The sequence below is a fragment of the Orbicella franksi genome, chromosome 9 (genome assembly GCF_964199315.1).
Source record: "Orbicella franksi chromosome 9, jaOrbFran1.1, whole genome shotgun sequence".
NCBI lineage: Eukaryota > Metazoa > Cnidaria > Anthozoa > Scleractinia > Merulinidae > Orbicella > Orbicella franksi.
Genome location: NC_138153.1, coordinates 21,072,675 through 21,092,569, shown reverse-complemented (window position 1 = coordinate 21,092,569; position 19,895 = coordinate 21,072,675). Strand labels below are relative to the sequence as shown.

Here is a 19,895-nt window from a genome sequence, read left to right as displayed (position 1 = left end):
TTTAATTTCAGCTTTTAAATGAAGATTTGGGGGTTGATTTTGGTTTATACAGTGTCAGATAAATTTGTGCTCACTGGCAAACTCATAATAAGAACATATCCTCCATACATACAAATTTAGATAGACAAGCAAGTCGCACGTGTGATAGCTGAACAGTCTACATTAAATTTACGGATTGGTAGTGCAGTTGTGCTTTTGCCAGTCTTGAAGTGAATTAAATGAGCATTGTATGAGCACTGAAATATACAGTTTACAGTAGTGATAATGAAGTCAGGGTAAGATCGAGATTTGCAGTTTTCAGTTTTTTATGAAGTTTTGGAAATGTGCTGTTTTATATTTTCTGTCCATGAAAGAGTGGTTGTGATTAAACAATCGATAATCGTTTTGTCTGGGTAAAGAAAATACGAATGTTCATTGATGACAAGTATACGGTGTTTTGCACTTCGTTGAGAGTTTTGTTTATTTTTAGACATTATGTTTGTTTTCGTAGTGATAAAACCGAACACGCGAGATTCCCGCCATTTTTGCTTCAGTAGCCAATCGGATTATGGCCCTCGTCCGTGGATTGGTGCAAGTGGTATATCAAGCGATAAGTAGAAAGTAATCCTTTTATCGAAAACAGTGTGTTTGTGCTCTTTGTACAAAAGTAGGAAAATAGTGCGTCTTAAACGGGATTACGCCTGACAGAATTGTGAGTATATTGACAATATGTTGGAGAATGTTTTTTGCTGTTTCGTTTTTTAGGTTAGATCCGAGTTTTTAGAATTGCTATAGTCAACCCACATGTATGCCTTTGCTTTCAGTTGACCGTTTAAAGTTCAGGAAATTTTGAAAATATTCCAGTGAGTAACTAACACACTCGCCTTTGTAAAGTGCTCCGATAAATTCCCGTAAATCTCTTACCTGGCTTCAAGATTAAAGTTTTGGTCCTTTGAAGCGATCCTTGAAACCTAGGTAGCATTAAAACTGCCAGCTTTTCCTTCCAACTGTGGGTTTGTATATAAAGTAGATTTATATGTTCCTCATCTATGTCGAGCGTGACTGTCACATACTTCGATGTTCTTTGTATTACTGACCATTGTTTTCCTCGAAGCCGGGTTAACCATGTAGACTCCTCTTGAAGGGTTTATAGAAGCACTCTTGGACAACTCTTGGCACACATACATGTATGAACAGTAAACAGTGATTCGGGAAGCCAAGGAAGGATTGATAAATGCCATGGCCATTTTGTGTTTACAACAAGTGACTTAGTTCCCAATCTTCCCGTTATACTCATGGGAAGACTGGGAACCAAATCACTTGTTGGGAACCAAATCACTCAGGTTTCAAGGATCGCTACAAAGGACCAAAACTTTAATCTTGAAGCCAGGTAAGAGATTTATGGGAATTTATCAGAGCACTTTACGAAGGCGAGTGTGTTAGTTGCTCACTGGAATATTTTCAAAATTTCCTGAACTTTAAGTGGTCGTTAGTTTTGAAAACCTAGTGGGCAGACAAATTTTATTATTGTTTTAAATTAAGGGACATTTATACTTTCTATTCATGTAGTTCAGCAGTTTCAAACAGGTGCCACATTTTTGAAACATGCCTACAAAGTAGAGCTATTTTTGCATTTGGTTTAAAACGCAATTTAACTTGTAGAAAATCTTCTTTTGACCATTGAAGGAACAACATTGAATTATAATTGCAACATGGCTAAACAAACTGCTATGATATATCTATAGTTGAAAAAAAGAATTGGGACTTTTGAGCGAATATTATTTTTTTTAGAGTGCCGGCAATATGTGCTATTTTTCCAGTTTCGGTGGGCATGAAACTTGTGTCGAGTGGACCGAACTTCAATCAATCCTAGAAAACTTCAATTGGAATTTTTAATGAAATAAAACTCATTTTAGTGATTGACTAGGTAAGGGCTTTGAAATCCCAGCTTATGAGAAAAATCGAATTTTCGAAGTAAAATCAGTGGTCAGTTCTTACAGAGACAGCCTCCTAAATTGCCTCGGAATGACCGTCCTCAACAACACTTTTAAAAACAAAATCACAAAGTTCTCAATCACAAAAACCTTAATCACAAAGTTCTTTGATTTATCCATCAGTAAACAGGAGATCAGTTCATAATTTTAAAACAGTTTTTGTATCTCTCTGGTGGTCTCCTCTTCCTCTGAGGTCTCTGAGTCAACCTTGGTGTTCCTGACGTGCCAGGTACTGTTCCTTGGTCAATTGTCATATCACCATGGGCGGTAACTGCCTCGTTTCCATTCTCTGCACTTGTTTGTGCTGACAGTGTACTCCTGGTTGGAGGTTTACTCTGTGGTGTGATAGGTGCTGCTGGTGTCAATTCACTTAACACTTGGCTTGGTATTGTGAAAGGTACGGCAATTCCGTCTGGGCTAGCAGATGGTGTCCCAGGTGTTGATACAGGATCATCTGCTGTAAACCTTTTCACATGTGAGGTGTTTCTCAAGTATTGGGTCCCACCTGAAGCCTCCACAATGACACTGTTGCCAGTCTTGCTTACCACACGGTATGGCGTTGGATTGAATGGTGTCGAGAGTTTGTCTTTTCTCTCTTGTCTTACAAGTACTTGATCACCCACTGTAATGTCTGATGGTTTTGCATTTGCTGCTTTGGTCTTTGCCTTCACTTCTGCTTCTCTATCCCGAATTTCTAGGTCTAGACGGCAATCAGCATGCAGCTCTGGCAGCTTCCCTCTCATCTTTCTATTGAACAACAATTCGGCAGGGCTTTTACCGGTTGTGGTGTAATCAATACTTCAGTATTTCGTCACATATCTTAACTCTTTCTTCTAGTCGACCCCTTCAGCTTGGGCAATGCAAATATTCTCTTCATCAGGGAGGCGTTCTGCTGTTCAACTTGCCCATTGGCCTGGGGCCATTTCGGTGTTGTCTTGAGATGGACAATTCCATTCTGCACACAGTATTCCTGGAATTCTCCAGAGATGAATTGCGGTCCATTGTCTGACTTGATGGTTATGGGAAGACCATGAAGTCAACGGTTCAGGTGGATTTGGACGTGCAACCAGTTGACATCCATAACAAGATTTGCAGAACTTCTCTGTTGCCTTATCAATACCAGGCCACCATACCTTCCTTCTCAAATTCTGCTTTGTTCCAATAATTCCCAAGTGTCCCTTGTGTGCTAAGGGTATTGCTTGGGGCCTTAGCTTGCTTGGCAGTACGATACGAGTACCTCTTAGGACTAGCTGTCCGATCACACACAGCTCCCCTTCAGCTGGTGCATAAACTTTACATTTCTCAAATCAACCTGTTTTAATTGCTTCTCTCAGAGCTTTCAACTCTTCATCCACTGCTGATGCTTCTTCAAATTCTCTCGTGGTTAGGGCTGCGGGTGTGGCACTGATGGCTGCAAATCGAACATACTCTTCTGCACCATGTTGATGATTTGTTGGTTTGTTCTGACTGAGCAAGCGTGAGAGGGGATCAGCTACATTGCTTTGTCCTGGAGCATACATGACTCTGAAATCATAGGGCTGTAGGCAGATTACCCAGCGTTCGATGTGGGCACAAGGTTTGGAATCAGGTCCATAGATCACTTCCAATGGCTTGTGAACGGTCACTAGATCAAATCGCATTCCGTAAATGTATGCGTGGTACCTCTCACAAGCCCAAACAAGGGCAAGGGCCTCTTTCTCCATCTGGGAGTATTTCCGTTCACACTCTGTGAGGCTGCGGTTTGCATGGCAGATTGGTACCCATGTCCCATTCTGGTTTTGCATTAGTACAGCTCCAAGGCCAACAGGGCTTGCATCTGCAACGACTTTGATTGATGTACTCTCGTCAAAGTATGCCAATGTGCCAGCTTCAGCCATGCTTTGCTTAAGCGACTCAAAGGAAGCTTTTTGCTTGGGTCCAAAGTGGAACGGAACATCTTTCCTGGTTAGTTTCCTCAATGGCTCTGTGATGGTTGATCCTAAGAAGCTTCGAACTTCAATGACGGTTTCAGGCTCTCTTGTTTCTTGCAGGGCTCTAACTCTTTCTTCCGTCGCGCCAAATTCTTTTTCAGACAGAAGAATTCCCATGAAAACCAGTCTGTCCACATTGATCAGGCATTTGTCAGCATTGAGAGTCAAACCATGTTGTCTGAGGCACTTCATGGTTTAAGAAGGCGTTGGTCGTGAGTTTTCTGGTCCGGGCCATGTACAATGATGTCATCAGAGTTATTGTCAACGCCCTCTATGCCAGCCAGGGCGGTGGATATCTCATGTTGGTACAGCTCACTTGCTGAGCTCACACCAAACAATAGGCGCTAATATCTGTATAAGCCCTTGTGTGTCACGAAGGTGGTGATTTGGCGTGACTCTTGACTAAGCTCCAGCTGGTGGTATCCCCACTTTAAATCTAGCTTGCTGAAAACCCTTGAGCTGTTCATGCTGTTTAGCAGCTCATCAACAGTTGGTATGGGGTGTCGTCCACGTAGAATGGCCTCGTTTGCTCGCCTCATATCGATGCAGAGACGAATGTCACCATCTGCTTTGGGATAATTACTATTGGGTTCACCTATGGTGTAGGCCCATCAACTTCTTCTATGATGTCACAGTCCAATAGTTCTTGAATCTTCTTTTCTACTTTTTCTTGTAAATTGAAGGGGATTCACCTTAGCGGTTGAGGAACTGGTTTCACTTTTGGGTCTACGTGTAATGTCAATTGCTTAGACTTAAGCTTTCCAATCCCACTAAATACTTCTGGGAATTGTCGCTGTAATGTCTGCCTGGTTCCAGCAACTGTAGCGATGTCGACACCTATTCTCAGCACACCTAACTTCATTGCAGTATCTTTGCACAGGAGTGGCACTCCTTTTCCTTTGATGACTAGGAATTCAGCTTGAGCTTTCCCTTTACCAATCTTCTTGTACTTGATTAACTCCTGGTTTCTTTGGTTTGGTTTTGCACACACTAGCAAAATGATCTTTCCCTTTACATTTCCTACAGGTCTGACCCCTAGCAGGACAGTTTGGATCTCTACCCAGGTGCCAACTCGACCCACAAGGATAGCACTGAAATCCATTTTTCTTTCGGTTTTGGTTACCATTGGGTTGCTCAGGTCATACGTAAACCCTGTTTGCATCTTCTTTACTCGGCTCACTCACACTGAGATGAGACATTTGGTGGGCTACACTTTCACACTGTTCTGCGATTTCTAATGTGCGAGCGAGCGTTAGCTCCACTCTTTCCTTAAGTAGTTTGCACGTTACATGGTCTGGCCTACATTTACACAGGACAGCGTCTCTTATCTGGTTGTCACCAAAATTGCACCAAAATTGCAATCCTTTCCTTCTTTTCTTAATTGAGTAACAAACTGCGAAACAGTCTCACCTTCCTTTTGTTGGAGTCAGTGAAATTTCTGGCGGGCAAAAGCTGTATTGACTTTGGGAAGAAAATATCCATTCAATGCTGTTACAGCTGTGGAGTAATTGGTTGCTTCTCCGGTATCTGTGAGATTAGAGAAGACTTCTTGTACATCTGGGCCTGCTAAATGGAGTAGCATCGCTCTTCTTCGCTGCCTCGTGTTTGCATTTGTAGTCTCAGTGATAATGAGACATTTGCCATCCCCAAATAACTCAAAAGATGTCAACCAACATCAGAGTTCTCCGTAAGCTCTGGCAACCCGCGAAATTCGCCGTCTAGTCGTCCTTGGCGCGCTGGCTACTCGTAGTAAATAAATTATGAAAAAAATATATTTGTAACAATATGAGCCTATCCGTCTATAAAATTAAGCATAAAAACAATATGTCTGATTTTCTCAACAAATATGTAGCGATTAAAAAATACAACTCTTAGAGCTGTAAGATAAAAGAAATCTGAAATCATTCGGGCCGTGAGAATTGCCGCCAAAAACGTGACGTGGGCACTGACCGTGACAGCAGCACTGAAATATTTGACAGCCGGGGTTAAGTTAAAGCTCAGTTTTTCCTCTCAAAATGAAGCGAAAAACCCAGCAATTGCTGTTCAGTACATGGGATAAACTGAAAAAAAATAGAGATGACACAAATGAAGGTCATAAGTTGTTTTCTTTCAAAAATGTAATTAAAATTAGTTCTTTTATCTCCAGTGAATGTACGTGTAATTTAATTAGTTCTTTAAACACAACAACATGCAACCCAGTGCTTAGCTCGCACATGGAGGATTTTCGAGAACAAATAACTGCGAAGATTTCTTTCAACAAAAGAAACAAACTTTGCAAGATTTTACACAATCTTTAAACTCGGCAGGTGTAAGATGTTTGTGTAAATATTGAAAGTGAGATATAAAACTGGCGAGCTTATTGAGCAGGGAAGTATGAATAAATACATGCACTATTTCAAGGCTTCATTTTAAAGCGAAACATTTGCAAAATATGCCAAGTTTAAGTTTGATTGTTTTAATTTTATCACTTTGAAATCATGAACGAAAAACCCAAACTACCGCAAAGGTTCAAAACGTTGATGATGGTCCGCACCCTTAATCAGAAAAAATTCTGAGCTTAAATCTGCGGGAAACTTCACCAAGTATTACAGGCTTCCACTTGCAACAGTTACCAATCACAAGCTTCATCACATTCAATGAATTCCATCCCTAGCACTGTGTTAAAGCCACTAAAAACTTGTCTTTTAACAAAATAAATGTCAAACCTCAATCTAGTGCCTCCAATGCCAACAAAACTCTTTTCTCATTTGGCTTTCTCTTCTGTTTTTACACGCGTGATTGACCACAAAATGAGAACGTTTTTGATGTTGTTGTTGATTTGTGCTTTGTTTTCAAGAACTAATGTATGCAAAAAAATCAGTTGTCCAAGCGGCATCTTTTGGAGAGAATCCTTCGAAGGTGGATTTTGACGCGACGCGAACTTAAACGGTTACTTTTAGCAGCTTCGACAGCAAGGTTTTAAAAGAAAATAGATGTTTTTCTTTTATGAAAGAAGTAGAGAAATAGACTGGAAAAAAAATCGACCGCCCCTGTAACGAACTGGTGTCACGAGAAAACAAACTTGAATCCGGCCTGTTCAGCGCCTTATTCGCTTGCACTAACGAAGCAACAGTAAGAGAATAGGGTAATTATATGAATAATAAAACTAAATAAAAGACTTTATTTAACCTGAAAGGCCAATCAGTTATCACTGGATCACTGGTATTAACTGGCGATCAGCATTTACATATAAAATACAACTATTCATAAAATTGTACTTAAAGAAAAAAAAAGATATATGGTACTAAACATTTACATGTACTAGCGGCAAATGCCACGCTTTGGTGACTTCATCCTTTAGCAAAACAAAAGGTTTCTTTAGTTTTTCGTTCAACAAAAGATCTCCAAAAGATATCCTTGGAAAACTGAGTTTTTTGCATACGTTATTTCTCGAAAACAAAGTGCAAATCAACAAAAAAAAATGCAAAGATGCTTTTCTGGTCAAATCAAGTCAGTCTGCCAAAAATTAGCTAGATCCGGCACCCTCTTTGCACGAAAGCCTTCAATTCTGAATGACATTTCAATGACTTGTTCATCATTTTCTAAAAGTCAGATTCCTATGAGATCTTTAGATACTAAGAAGATGTGTGAAAGTCTCGTTGCATGTGATTAAAAACTATACAATGTGGAATGTAGAGAGAACTATTTAGTACTTAATTAATACTCTCTACATTCCACATTGTAGAGTTTGTGACCACATGCAACAAGACTTTCACACGCATTCCTAGTATCTAAAGAACTCCTAGGAATCTGACTTTTAGAAAATGATGAATGAGTCATTGAAACGTCATTTGAAATTATTATGATTGCTGATTTTTAGTGCAGAGTGCACTATTGGGATGGTTTAGGTGGCTGCTGTTCAGTCAGGCACTAAAGCTATAACACAATAAGGTGTAAAATTTAATGTTTGTTTAATTAATTAATTTCAATTAATTAGCAGGCACTAATGCTGTAACACAATAAGGTGCAAAATTTAATGTTTGTTTAATTAATTAATTTCAATTAATTAATTAGCATTGTGGTAAGGGGTGGGGTAGGTACCTCTGTTTACTACATAAACTGTATTAATAGAGTTTATTATCGTTTGTCTCACGATGTAGTCACTTGAGATGTAGATCGCAACATTTTGACTGCTCACTGCTAGTCTTCTTCAGGCAATAAGGTCGACTGATTGCATGGTATCATGTATATCACAAAGGTCGGCTGTGATTGGTGCATTTCGATCCTCCTATTGTTGTGGCTGCACAAAAACATAAAGAAATCAAAGATGGATGCCATGTTTTTATTACGCCCCCCAAGGCATGCTGGGACCAACTATAACAATGCATGATGTAACAAGCTATGATGCATGATGTAACATCCCCCCTTTTGTAAAAAAAATAATAATAAATAAAATAAATAAATGAAATACAATATAAACACAACAGCGAAAAGCATTAATGGGGTTATAACAGGTTTGTCCCAACTGATCCAACTTAGTGTTGCCACCATTAAGACGAGAACATTTCAAGGCAATGTTCAACTAGAATGTTTTATAGGACGTTCAAGTTCAATCAATGTCTCTAACTCCACACAAGGGAGTCCAGTAAGTCTCTTACAGATCCAGACGGGTTGGTACTTTCACAACTCTGCTGGAGCGAGGCGTCACTTCTTTGGCTGGTGTTGTAGTGCTTTCTGTTTCACTGTTGGCTGACCCATTTTCCGCGAACTGAGCTGTTCCCCGTACGTTGAAGGGCCTTTGTTGTGGTTGTATGGTTCTGTGCAACCGCGAGTCTGTAAGTTGGTTCTGGACTGCTGGTACTTGACTCTGCATCTGACGAGGGTCTCTGCTGAATTGTTGTGATGATTGCAGGTGATTCTGAGGAGTCATCCTCACTCTTATGGTGGGCAGTGGTTGTCCTAATGGCTGGTCATCCTCACAGGATGCACTTGGTTGCTGGGACATATAGGTCTTCGCATCAGGTGGTGGGGCTGTGGCCAACCTGATCTGTGTTCTATTTCTGCGCATCTCTCCGCCATTAGGAGTGACAACAATGTATGACCTGGGCGAGGACACTTTCTGTACAATGCCATGAGGCCAGGCAGAGTGCTTGTGCTTAGGATTGGGTTTGACATATACCCACTGGCCAGGCTGAATTTCTTCATGTGCCTTTCCTCCCAGATATTTATCATAATATCGTTTTTCTCTGGTTCGACGTACACCAGTTTCAGCTTTGACAGCAACAGGATGTGCGACTTCAGGCTTAAGAAGGCCAGGTGTCATTGGAAGTATGCCCCTCGTGCGTCGGGATATGGGCCTTTGAGTTGGCGAGTGTTCCTGGCCCTGTTGAGGGGTGTTTCAGTAGTCCAGGAGTGCTAAATGGATATCCTTTTTCTTTTGATACATCCGCTTGACAATCTTCACGGCTGCTTCAGCCTTGCCATTTCCTTGTGGCCAGTACGGGGATGATGTTACATGTTCAATTTCATATTCAGAAGCAAACTGCTTGTACTCGGTGCTGATATACTGTGGACCATTGTCCGTGATTAAGCGCTCAGGTATCCCGCATCTTGCAAAGTGCGCTTTGGTCAGCTGCACTACTGTTGCAGTGAGTGTGTTGGGAAGTACATCAATTTTGACCCAATCACTGTAATGGCACGTCGTGACCAGATGCCACTCTCCTTCCCACATGAGGATATCTTGGCTAACCACGGACCATGGGCTGTCTGGAATATCATGGCTGAGCATGGGTTCTTTTGGGGCTTGACTAGCATACTGAGCACACAGTGGGCATGACATGCATTTATTCTTGGTATCTGTAGTTATGCCTGGCCAGAAGAGGGACACCTTGGCTCTTTGAATGCAGGAGCCTACTCCAAAATGCGTTCTGTGGATTTTCTCAAGCATAGCTGGTCTCATTGAGCTTGGAATGACGCTTGCTGGCCTTTATACACTATGCTGTCTGCCACAGAAAGTTCATCGTTGAAAGTGTAGTAAGGTTGCACTAATGGATCCACACCTGTTTTGGAAGTTGGCCAGCCAGTCATTATGAGAAGAGATAGCTTTTGCAGTGCTGGATCCATAGCAGTCTGCTCCTGCAAGTTTTCCTGAGTAACCTTAGAGATACCGGAATTGTCCAAAGCCATTGCTTCTAGTTCCACTTGAAATATCTGTTCTCTGGAAAGATTTGCTTTGGAAAGCTGTGGGAGGGGAGCTCTGGACAAGGTGTCGGCTATGACTTGTTGTGCCCCTTTCTTATACTTCACTTCAAATGACCATCGTTGGAGTCTCATGCGCATGGCTTGTAGTCGCCGTGGTGCTTTGTTGAGAGGTTTCTTGAAGATACTCTCTAGTGGCTGATGATCCATTTGTACTGTGATATCTGACTTTCCATAAAGGAGACTGTTCCATTTCTCAGCCAAGCAGATAGCAAGACATTCCTTTTCAATCACAGCGTATCTCTGTTCAGTTTCTGTTAGAGTGTTGGAGTAATATGCCACTGGTTGATCATTTTGCAAGAGCGCTCCACCAACGCCAACACCAGATGCATCCACCTGAAGGGTTACAGGCAATTGTGGATTGAAATAACACAAAACAGGGGCATGAACAATGAGTTCCTTAGACTCACCAAAAGCTTTGTCATGTGAGTCAGTCCACTGGAAAGTGACATCTTTGTGGGTTAATTCTCTTAAAGGCTTGACCATGTCACTCAATTTTGGACAAAATCTTGCAAGGAAATTGAGCATACCCAAATAACGCTGAACAGCGTGTGGGTCTGCAGGTTTGGGCATGTTTGAGATTGTTTCCACCATGGTTGGAGCTGGGCTAACCCCTTCAGGACTGAGCTGGAATCCCATGAAGATCACCTTTTGAGTTTTGAACCTCCACTTGGCTGGGTTCAGCTTGAGTTTCACTTCTTGCATTCGCCGCAGGAAATTGTAAAGATTCTCATCGTGATCTTTCTCGGCCTCCTCCTGTGTTTGTCCACATCCATAAATAAGAACATCATCAGCAATGTTGCAGATACCTTTCAATCCTGCAAGGGCTTCCTGCTGTCTCGCTTGATACTCCTCGGGTCCACTGGAGACACCGTAGGGTAACCGAAGCCACCGGTACCTGCCAAAAGGTGTGTGGAATGTTGTGGCCAGGCTTGATTCGTGATCTAGAAGTATGTTGGTGAAGCCAGACATCGCATCTGCAACTGAAAAACACTTTGCACCGTTCAGTTGTGGCAAGATGTCCTCGAAGCGAGGAATTGGATGCTTGGGGACTCTTATCGCCTTGTTAATGGTGTTTGATGGGTCCAAACAGATTCTAAATTTGTCCTTTGTCTCTCTAATTGTCATGTTACTGCACCAAGCTGTTGGCTCATACTGTCGGCAAATTTTCCCTTCGCTTTCCATCTTGTATAACTGCTCTTTGATTCTGGCATGTCTTGCTACTGGTTGCCGGTGGATGGCATCATGGACTGGAGTCACTGTCGGGTCTAAATCAAAAGAAACAGGCTTTCCGAACTGTCCCAACCCTGTATGCACATCAGGAAATGCTTTGAGAACCCACTCAAGAGTCATATTGGCAGGGCAGGATGGCAATGATGTGTTTGGATGCAGAACATCAAACATCCGTGGTGCTGGTGTCTCCCTGGCGTGCGAGTTGTCAGGTGTTGGCAGTTGTACTGGGGGCTCAGAGTGGGGTTTCTGAAGTGTTGCAGTGCCACGTGATGTTCCAAGTGAATGAATTTCATCTGCATGGATCTTCACCAGTCTCAGCTTCACACAGTCTGAGCCAGACAGGAGGGGTGGCTTTCCTTGTATATGCGAGTCTCTCAAAACATGAAATGTGAGGAGGTGATACCCTGCTGTGGTTTCAGCTAGTAACTGCAGTTTACCCATGGGTGCGAGTCTAGAGTTGTCATAGGTGAATAAGGTGGTTTTACTAGGGGTGCGGTAGTTTGTGATCTTCTGCCCAATAGGAATTAATGATTGAGCAAGTTTTTCTGGCAGTGTGTTGTAAGTGGAGGCAGTATCTAACTGCACTCTGATCAATTTGATTAGGTCCTTGGTCACACCTAGTTTCAAGTGGCTGAAGAACTTACGGCCCACCACGGCACCATGAGGATTTTGCAAAGTGCTGTAGACACTTTGAGCATACTTTTCTGGTTTGATATCCACCTCGAATAGGTCAGTTTCATACTCCTCCCCTAAACTGGCATCAAGATGGTGTGCCTGGCTGGAGCTGGCTACAGGGGGTGCTCCTATTCGACATGCGTGGGCAAAGTGTCCTATTCTCCCACAGCCCTTCCTAGAGTGTCGCTTGTTTGAAGCTGGGCATACGGAGCGAGGGTGTGGAGGACCTGCACAATACTGACAGGTGTCAGGTTTGAATTGGCGCTTAGACAGATCTTGACCCCAGTTTTGCTCGGACTTTGGGGGTGTCTTTATGCCTTTGTATTTACCCTGACCCTGACCCCAGTTTTGCTCCGACCTTGAGGGCGACTTTGTGCCAGTGTAGTTTACTTGTTCTGCGGGGCCTTTAGCTTGCTGCATTATTGCTTTAGCCTTCTCACATTGCTCAAAGTTCTTAGCTACCTGTAACATTGTCTTAAATGAGACAATTTCTTTCATTGTTTTATCTCTGTGGCCCTTATCTAGTAATTTTGACATCAGTCTCTCGTCGTTGATCCCTGATATGAATTTATCTCTGGGTAACTGATCTTCACATTTATCACAGTACTCAAGTCTCCTACCTTGTTGTTTAACTCGTCCTTCCCAGGCTGTGACAGATTCTTGGTCTTCCTGTTTCATTTGGGCGAACTTTGTTCTCTCCGTTAGGACTCCTTTGCTAGCCATGAAGTGTTCCTGCAAGTGCTTGAGTATAACGTTCGGTTCCTTTGCTTCTTCCTCTGATAGTTGAAAGCCGTGTTTTCGAGTTCTTCGTTACCAGCAATGGCGGAACGGAAAGCTGCCAAAGCTTTTCCTTTTGAAAGCCACTTTGGCTCAACAGGCACAGGATGCGCTCCTTCTTCTGGTGCTTCGGGTGGAGGCTTGCTATCATACCATCCATTGAGCTCGCACCAATCTTTGAACATCTGAATGAACTTTTCACAATTTCTTCGTGGATCTCTCGTGGTTGAAAACCTCGGGAGCATGACCGCCGCGACTCCCTGTCCAGACGAAGACGCCATTGTCAGATTTATCTTGATTCCTGAGTTCTGGGGAGAGTGTTAAATCACTGCGAAGCACACTTCTGACACCATGTTGTGGCTGCACGAAAACATAAAGAAATCAAAGATGGACGCCACGTTTTTATTACGCCCCCCAAGGCATGCTGGGACCAACTATAACAATGCATGATGTAACAAGCTATGATGCATGATGTAACACTATTGTTCCATTGCTCCGATGAGTAGCTGTTCCCTCAGTGGTCCGCTGTTGTACCGTTCTCCTGTTGTTGCGTTTTTTGATCGTAGGCATCCATGCTTCAGGAATTTCAATTCAGTTAGAGCTGACAAGTTATCGGCTATTGTTTCCAAGATATTAAACAAAAAAGAAGCTTTCATTTCTGGACGGTTTTTACGTCTCTGCAGTAGCAGTTTAATAGTTTTATTTGATGACATTCATTTCAGTCGGATATTTTTAAAGGTAAAACGTATGAAAACTGCTCAAATGTTCTTTGAAGACTGCGTGGCACCAAGTTAAAGTGCAATTTAATTAAATCAGACTTTCAACATGTCAGAGGTTTTTTTCTCTTTCTCTCTATTTTCGGCAAAGTTGTGTTGTGTTGTGTAAAAAGGTAAACTTATGACTCGTATAAAATGCAAAAAAGTCTCTAAATTAACTTGAGTATTTTTGAGCAAAAATTCCTCTTGGGGGTTGGAAGGGTTATGTGATCAGTGAGTGAGGGAGTTATGCATGTGCGCATGTCACACTAATCACAGTGCGGGTTGTATCAAAGAATGAATCAAATTGCCTGTTAGAAAATAAGATGGTATCTACATTAATGTGGAGACATGTCAGATTACTGTAGTTTGTTCAGTCAAACATTTTATGGCTTACTATTTAGCTATCCTGCCATGACCGATGTAACATTGCAACCAAAAAAACTTGTTAAAATAACCAAATCATTACTGTACCATGAATGCTTCTATCTCCAGCACTTCACACAAAAAATAAATCTTGCACGCCTTGCGTGCCTATGTTTCTGAGAAGTAAGACCAGAGTACTGGCAGGACGGTGGTGTTGGGATTTTCGGTTTTCCGGATTTGGCCTATTTTTGGTTCAGTTTTTCAGTTTTCGCACATAAAAAATGCGGTTTTTCGGTTTTGGTGTCTTGTGCGTTTTGCGGGTTTTCTCCAATTTAGTCTTTGGTTTTCGGTTTTTATCAACAATAATGGTGGTTTTATGGATTTTTCTTTCCTGTTCATTTTACGGTTTTTCTGGATTTGTCAAGGAAGTTACACCCTGCAATCGCACTAAAATTGTAATTCTAAGGGACCTCTTGTATAGCATTCTACCCAGACTTTCTTTTAGAGGAATGCATGACAGGCCATGTCTCTTTAGCAGCTGTTATTTGTGTGGTAACGGCTGCCAAGCAGACTTTGAAAAGCCAACGATAACATCAAAGCAAAAGACTATTTCTCAAATATCATGCGCCGGGACCATCGACTTTCTATAGCTCGATTGTGAGTCGTGGGAACAACATTGCGCTCACTCGCTTGATGGCACAGTAGACAACCCATGTCCAGTCATTGAAATTACGTAATTAAAAGTCGCCTTTTGATCAACGCTTCATAGCGCGCAGTTTAGTAAGCTGGTAATCTGCATCTATGTATTTATGATTTTATTAGTTGTTTAATTTTTAGTTATGTGAACTTTGGGTAACCCTTCAGTGAGGGAAGTAGTTCCTTAGTACGCTAGTACTGGTACTATTCCGATTTTTGGGGCTATATATTCATCGGTCGTTCGTACGCTTAGTACGTAATCATGTTAATACGTGCAGAATCTTTGGTTAGGTGGTGCTTAGTACTCTAGTACTGGTACTATTCCGATTTTTGGGGCTATATGTTCATCGGTTGTTCGTACGCTTAGTAGGTAATCACGTTAGTACGTGCAGTATCTTGGGTTATGGTGGTGCTTAGTACTCTAGTACTGGTACTATTCTGATTTTTGGGGCTATATGTTCATTGGTTGTTCATATGCTTAGTATGTAATCACGCTGGTATTATAGTACGTGCAGAATCTTCAGTTATCGTGGCACTTAATACGCTAGTACTGGTACTATTCCGATTTTTACGGCTATATGTTCATTGGGTATTTGTACGCTTAGTATGTAGTCACGTTAGTACAGTCTTCGGTTATGGCGGCCCTTAGTACGCTGGTATTATAGTACGTGCAGAATCTTCGGTTATGGTGGCCCTTAGTACGCTGGTATTATAGTACGTGCAGAATCTTCGGTTATGGCGGCCCTTAGTATGCTGGTATTATAGTACGTGCAGAATCTTCGGTTATGGCGGCCCTTAGTACGCTGGTATTATAGTACGTGCAGAATCTTCGGTTATGGCGGCCCTTACACTAATACTGGTACTATTCCGATTTTTGTCGCTATATGTTCATCGGTTGTTTGTACACTTAGTACATAATCACGTTTGTACGTGCACAATCTTCGCCTATGGATTTAGTAGTACGCTAGTACTAACAGTATCCATGCTATTGAAGCGATTATTGGTGATTGATTTTGGCGATTAATAGGCGCTTATCTTTGAGGTTTTGGGTCGCCTGGTACGCTAGGAGTCTATACGAGTAATACACGCTATTGGTAAGGGTAGTTTACTGGGCATACAGGTTAGTACTTTAGTACCAATGACTAAGAGAAAAAAGTACACGAAAGGTTCCTAAAACGGGAAGCATATGGAGGGCTAGAACTGGACTATTTTGACTGGGGATAGCAGCTGTATTTTAGGTAACGTCAGTTCTCCCTTTTTTAGTGCAAATAACGCTACTGTAACTGCGTATCATCTGGAATCACCCCTAGCTCAGTTGAAGAAATTTCGTCTGCTGTTTTACAACTGTTGCGTGTTTGCTAGGGCTCAAATAAAGAATGCTTTTCCTTAGTGGCTTGTCTATTGCCTCTTCCATGAAGGCAGCAAAAAGTTCATATTCAGCCCAAACTTTCCCACGTTGGTTACATATAAAACTAATAAATTTGTGACACGAGAAACTTCGCAAATATTGCCGCAGACTCTGTGGCACTTAATGAAACCGCCAATTAATTTCATCAGTCTTTGAGGTGACTCTCTCACCGATGTAGGATATAATTTCGACCATGTAGTGATCTCTTCCTTCAGAACTTCTTGTCGAAATGCTCCTCAGTTGAATTAATCGATAGCATTGTATTTTAGTTTGATGTGAGTAAGAACGAACTATTCCGTGACTGGACATGACTATTTGATAATTAGATTAGTTCTTGTTTTTCTGTGAACCGAAAATTTGCGTTTGGAGTAAAACAAAATCGTTCCATTTCAATTTTTCATGAGATATTTAGCTTTATTCCATTTACCTCCAGTAAATAAAAAAATACACATCTTTCTTATATTTTTGAGGAAACAAGGGTATCATGTTGCATAGCTCAGGGAGGAAAACAAAAGTATCAAGCTACATATGTTGGAGTGAGAAATAAAATTGTCATATTTGCCACTTCTGCGTATTATTGAATTTAAAATGACTGAAACTCAGCGTCAAACATCACAAAATTCAAAGCCGTCTTGACAAACGGTAATTGTGAGTTATTTTTGGGCCTTGAAAGAAAATACAATCACGAAACTTACACAATGCTAAGATTATGTCTCATCAAGTTTTTGTCTGCTCTTTCTAACCCTCAAGGGGAAAAGGCCTAGTTGACTGCCAAGGAAGAGAACGGCAGGGGTGAGGACCTATGTGACTACTGTATCAAAGCCGTAAATTACACTCTGCACTATCTGAATTGTCTCACTAGTTATTCTTAATTGTTTGTCCAAAGGATCTGTTAACAGACTCTGTCATATGTTTCCTCACTCAGGTCTATAAATTGGTATCACAAAATTAGGGGTGGAATATGTCAAATACAATTGGAATTATTTGTGGTGTACATATTAATGGCCTTGTATGACATAAAGAGGGGAGGGGGTGGGGGTCCTGCAGTGTACCTAATCAGATGAAATCATGCTTCAGAATGGCAGTAAACTAGGCAGCATAAATTTCTGGGGTTAGTAATATTTGATGTGCAGTTCATTTGATGGTGTCAGTTATAATGTTATATTAACATTAATGCATTGTTTAGGTGAGGATGAAGGTATAGCAAGATCTGAGCTGACATCAGTGAGCAGTCCTCACCATGAATATAGAGCTGTTAATATATCATCTGATCTGATTGGTGCATTGCTTCATCGTGGAGAGAAGCTAAGGGAGGCTATGGTGACGTCAATAGATGAAGATAACAATATGGAACAACCTGAAGGGATGCATACCTTAATGAAAGGGTCAGTCAATAATATGGCAATCAGTTTACATTTTTCTTAGTGTTGTGCCATTTATTGTACAGATTATACATTGCTGGCTACTTAAGTCCAGACTCCTCGGCTGTTCATCAGGTTCCTTTGCAATGCTTATATAATATGGAAGTAGGATTGCTTGGCAACCCCAAGAATGGCTTCAGAGGAGACTGTTTAGAAGGTTTTGTCTCATATCGTATGTATTATGCCAATTATGCAGCATGCATTTTTAGGTTTATATTAGACGAGAAAGTGTCATTGTTAAGGATATTTGGTTGGCGGAGAACAATCGGCTTCATGGGTCATATCAGATTTCTACATAAAGGTGTGTTGCCAAAGAGAGTCCTCTCTTTGCTCCTAGCTACCTGAGTGTAAACATCGCTGCTCGTAGCTGTCAAAAGTTTTCCTTCTCTGCCCCTTCTTGTGCACCTCCTTAACCTTGGCCCTACTCTTAATTTCTGATTTGTGTCTTACATCTAGTTCGCACTTATGTCATTAGCGTTGTAGTTGTCCCCACCTTTGATGAATGGTGGTTATTGTTGTCATGACTTCATAACATGACACGATAAGTGTTTACGTTAGGTAAGAATAAAAGCCACAATCATGACAAATTAATCCCACTGGGGTTGTTGTCTCCATTCATCAAACTGAGCTTGCCACCGTCGCACAATGAGCTGAGAATTACAGCCATTAGCAGTGTGTCTTCTTTCGAGTCGTAACATGAAGTGTATTTTTAGTGGTAGGAATAAGAGAAATTTTGAAATCAAATATATAATAGTCAGTACCAGTGTAGACAACTCCCTTTGTACATTTGAATAGGATATTTAAAAATGTAAACCTTGACTTTGAACCACATTGTATTTCCCCTTTTTCTAAACATCTAAAAATTCAATAGTAATCTGAGTTCATACATTTGTGCTGTATTGTGAGTTATATGTTGCTACCAGTATTTGTATTCCAAATATGCAATTATTGCAACTGATTAAGGAATTGACTTCACCTCGTTTCAGTAATTTTTGTCTCATTTGTTTAGATTTGTGATTACCTTTAGTGTTTTATATCTTTTGGGAGCTTTATTTTGTTGCATGTGCTAGGATTCACTTATTTCATTTAAAAAGCTCTCAGAATCAAGTTTTTTGTTTTTGTAGAGATATTAAATGTCTACAACTGTATATACTTAAGAAATAGGTTCTATGTTGACACGCAATTGTTTAGTAATAAATCATAAATGACGTCAAAATGTGGTAAGAACAAAAGAGTGGCACATGAGGCGACAGCTGAGTGTGCCATTTTGACATCCTATGTGATCTGTTACTGGACAGATGCACGGCAACATGGAATCTACTTGTTTTATATATTAAAGAAACAAAGAAAAAATGTTCATGATGCTTATAATCTATGTGTCTGTCCTCCAATAGGTCATAAGTAAGAAATAATTGATCAAAATGCGAGGATGATTTGACTTATGATATCAATTCTTACTAAAGGTCTTCCATAAATGTTAACAATAATTATTTTATGAGCTCAAGACAGATAATTTTATTGGCTGCAAAGTCCAACTTCTTAAATTTATTTTTCCAATTTAACCCTGCCTTATACATTCAGTTTTGAGAAAGCTCTAATTGTGATAGACAAACTGAATGACTCGAGTATTGCGAGATTCGCAGGTCAAATATAACATTTTTCAAGTGATGTTGTCCTTGCAGTAATCATTGTGGTTGCTCCCTGTATTGAAAAGATTGTAGAGTGCTTCATTCAGGGTTAAACTGTTTTGATATTTGAGGTAGCCCAGCTCAATTTGACATGAGATGTTACAACAGCCAATATTTTTCTCCTTTTCAATACTTTCAGTATGCTTTTCAGAGCGAAAACTGAGAGCTAAAACATTCTGAAGTGAAACCTCGTGACATGATGTTGTAATTAATAGCAGAATCTGTTTTCTTGAAGAACTTTTTGGCCACACCATAATTATGATACGTGAACATTAGATACCCATACTAAATTTCATAATCTTGCGATTACTGTTTCCCCAATGACTTGGTTGCAATGAACACTGTTCACTTCTTTCCATCACCTCTAGAATCTCTTAATTTGTTGATGTTTTTAAGTCAGCCACTGTGGTAATTGAGTTTGTTTGTTCTTGGTAGGAATTCACCTCCTGGTAAACTGCTCAAGGCAATTCTTACGTCTGATGAGCATGGCATAGATGAGAGTGTGGTGACTGAGTCAGTATTTTCACATAACATCAAAGCAGTAGACTTAGTCTTAGGTGAAGAGGAAATGCATTATCTGGAAGAATCTCCTCACTCCTCCCTTGGGAGTAGTATAGCTAGTGAGTCTGGGGATCCTCTGTATGACGAGACTCTGCTGAAAGACCTCTTTTACACTACCCTGGTAAGTTAACAGAC

At 40.9% G+C, this 19,895-nt stretch overlaps 2 protein-coding genes across 5 annotated transcripts in view; one reads left to right on the top strand and one right to left on the bottom strand.

Annotated features, from left to right (window-relative positions):
- The window catches only part of LOC145498010 (uncharacterized), a 380,464-nt gene that overhangs the window by 100,463 nt on the left and 260,106 nt on the right, over positions 1-19,895 (bottom strand). The gene's annotated exons all lie outside the window — the stretch shown is intronic.
- LOC145497882 (C2 domain-containing protein 3-like) overlaps positions 1-19,895 on the top strand; it is a 280,776-nt gene that overhangs the window by 61,068 nt on the left and 199,813 nt on the right. For all 4 annotated transcript variants that reach the window (XM_081477747.1, XM_081477748.1, XM_081477746.1 and 1 more), the window contains 2 exons: positions 17,277-17,475; positions 19,635-19,881. In XM_081477747.1, coding sequence (XP_081333873.1) covers positions 17,277-17,475; positions 19,635-19,881 — 446 coding nt within the window. The remainder of the gene's footprint in view (positions 1-17,276; positions 17,476-19,634; positions 19,882-19,895) is intronic.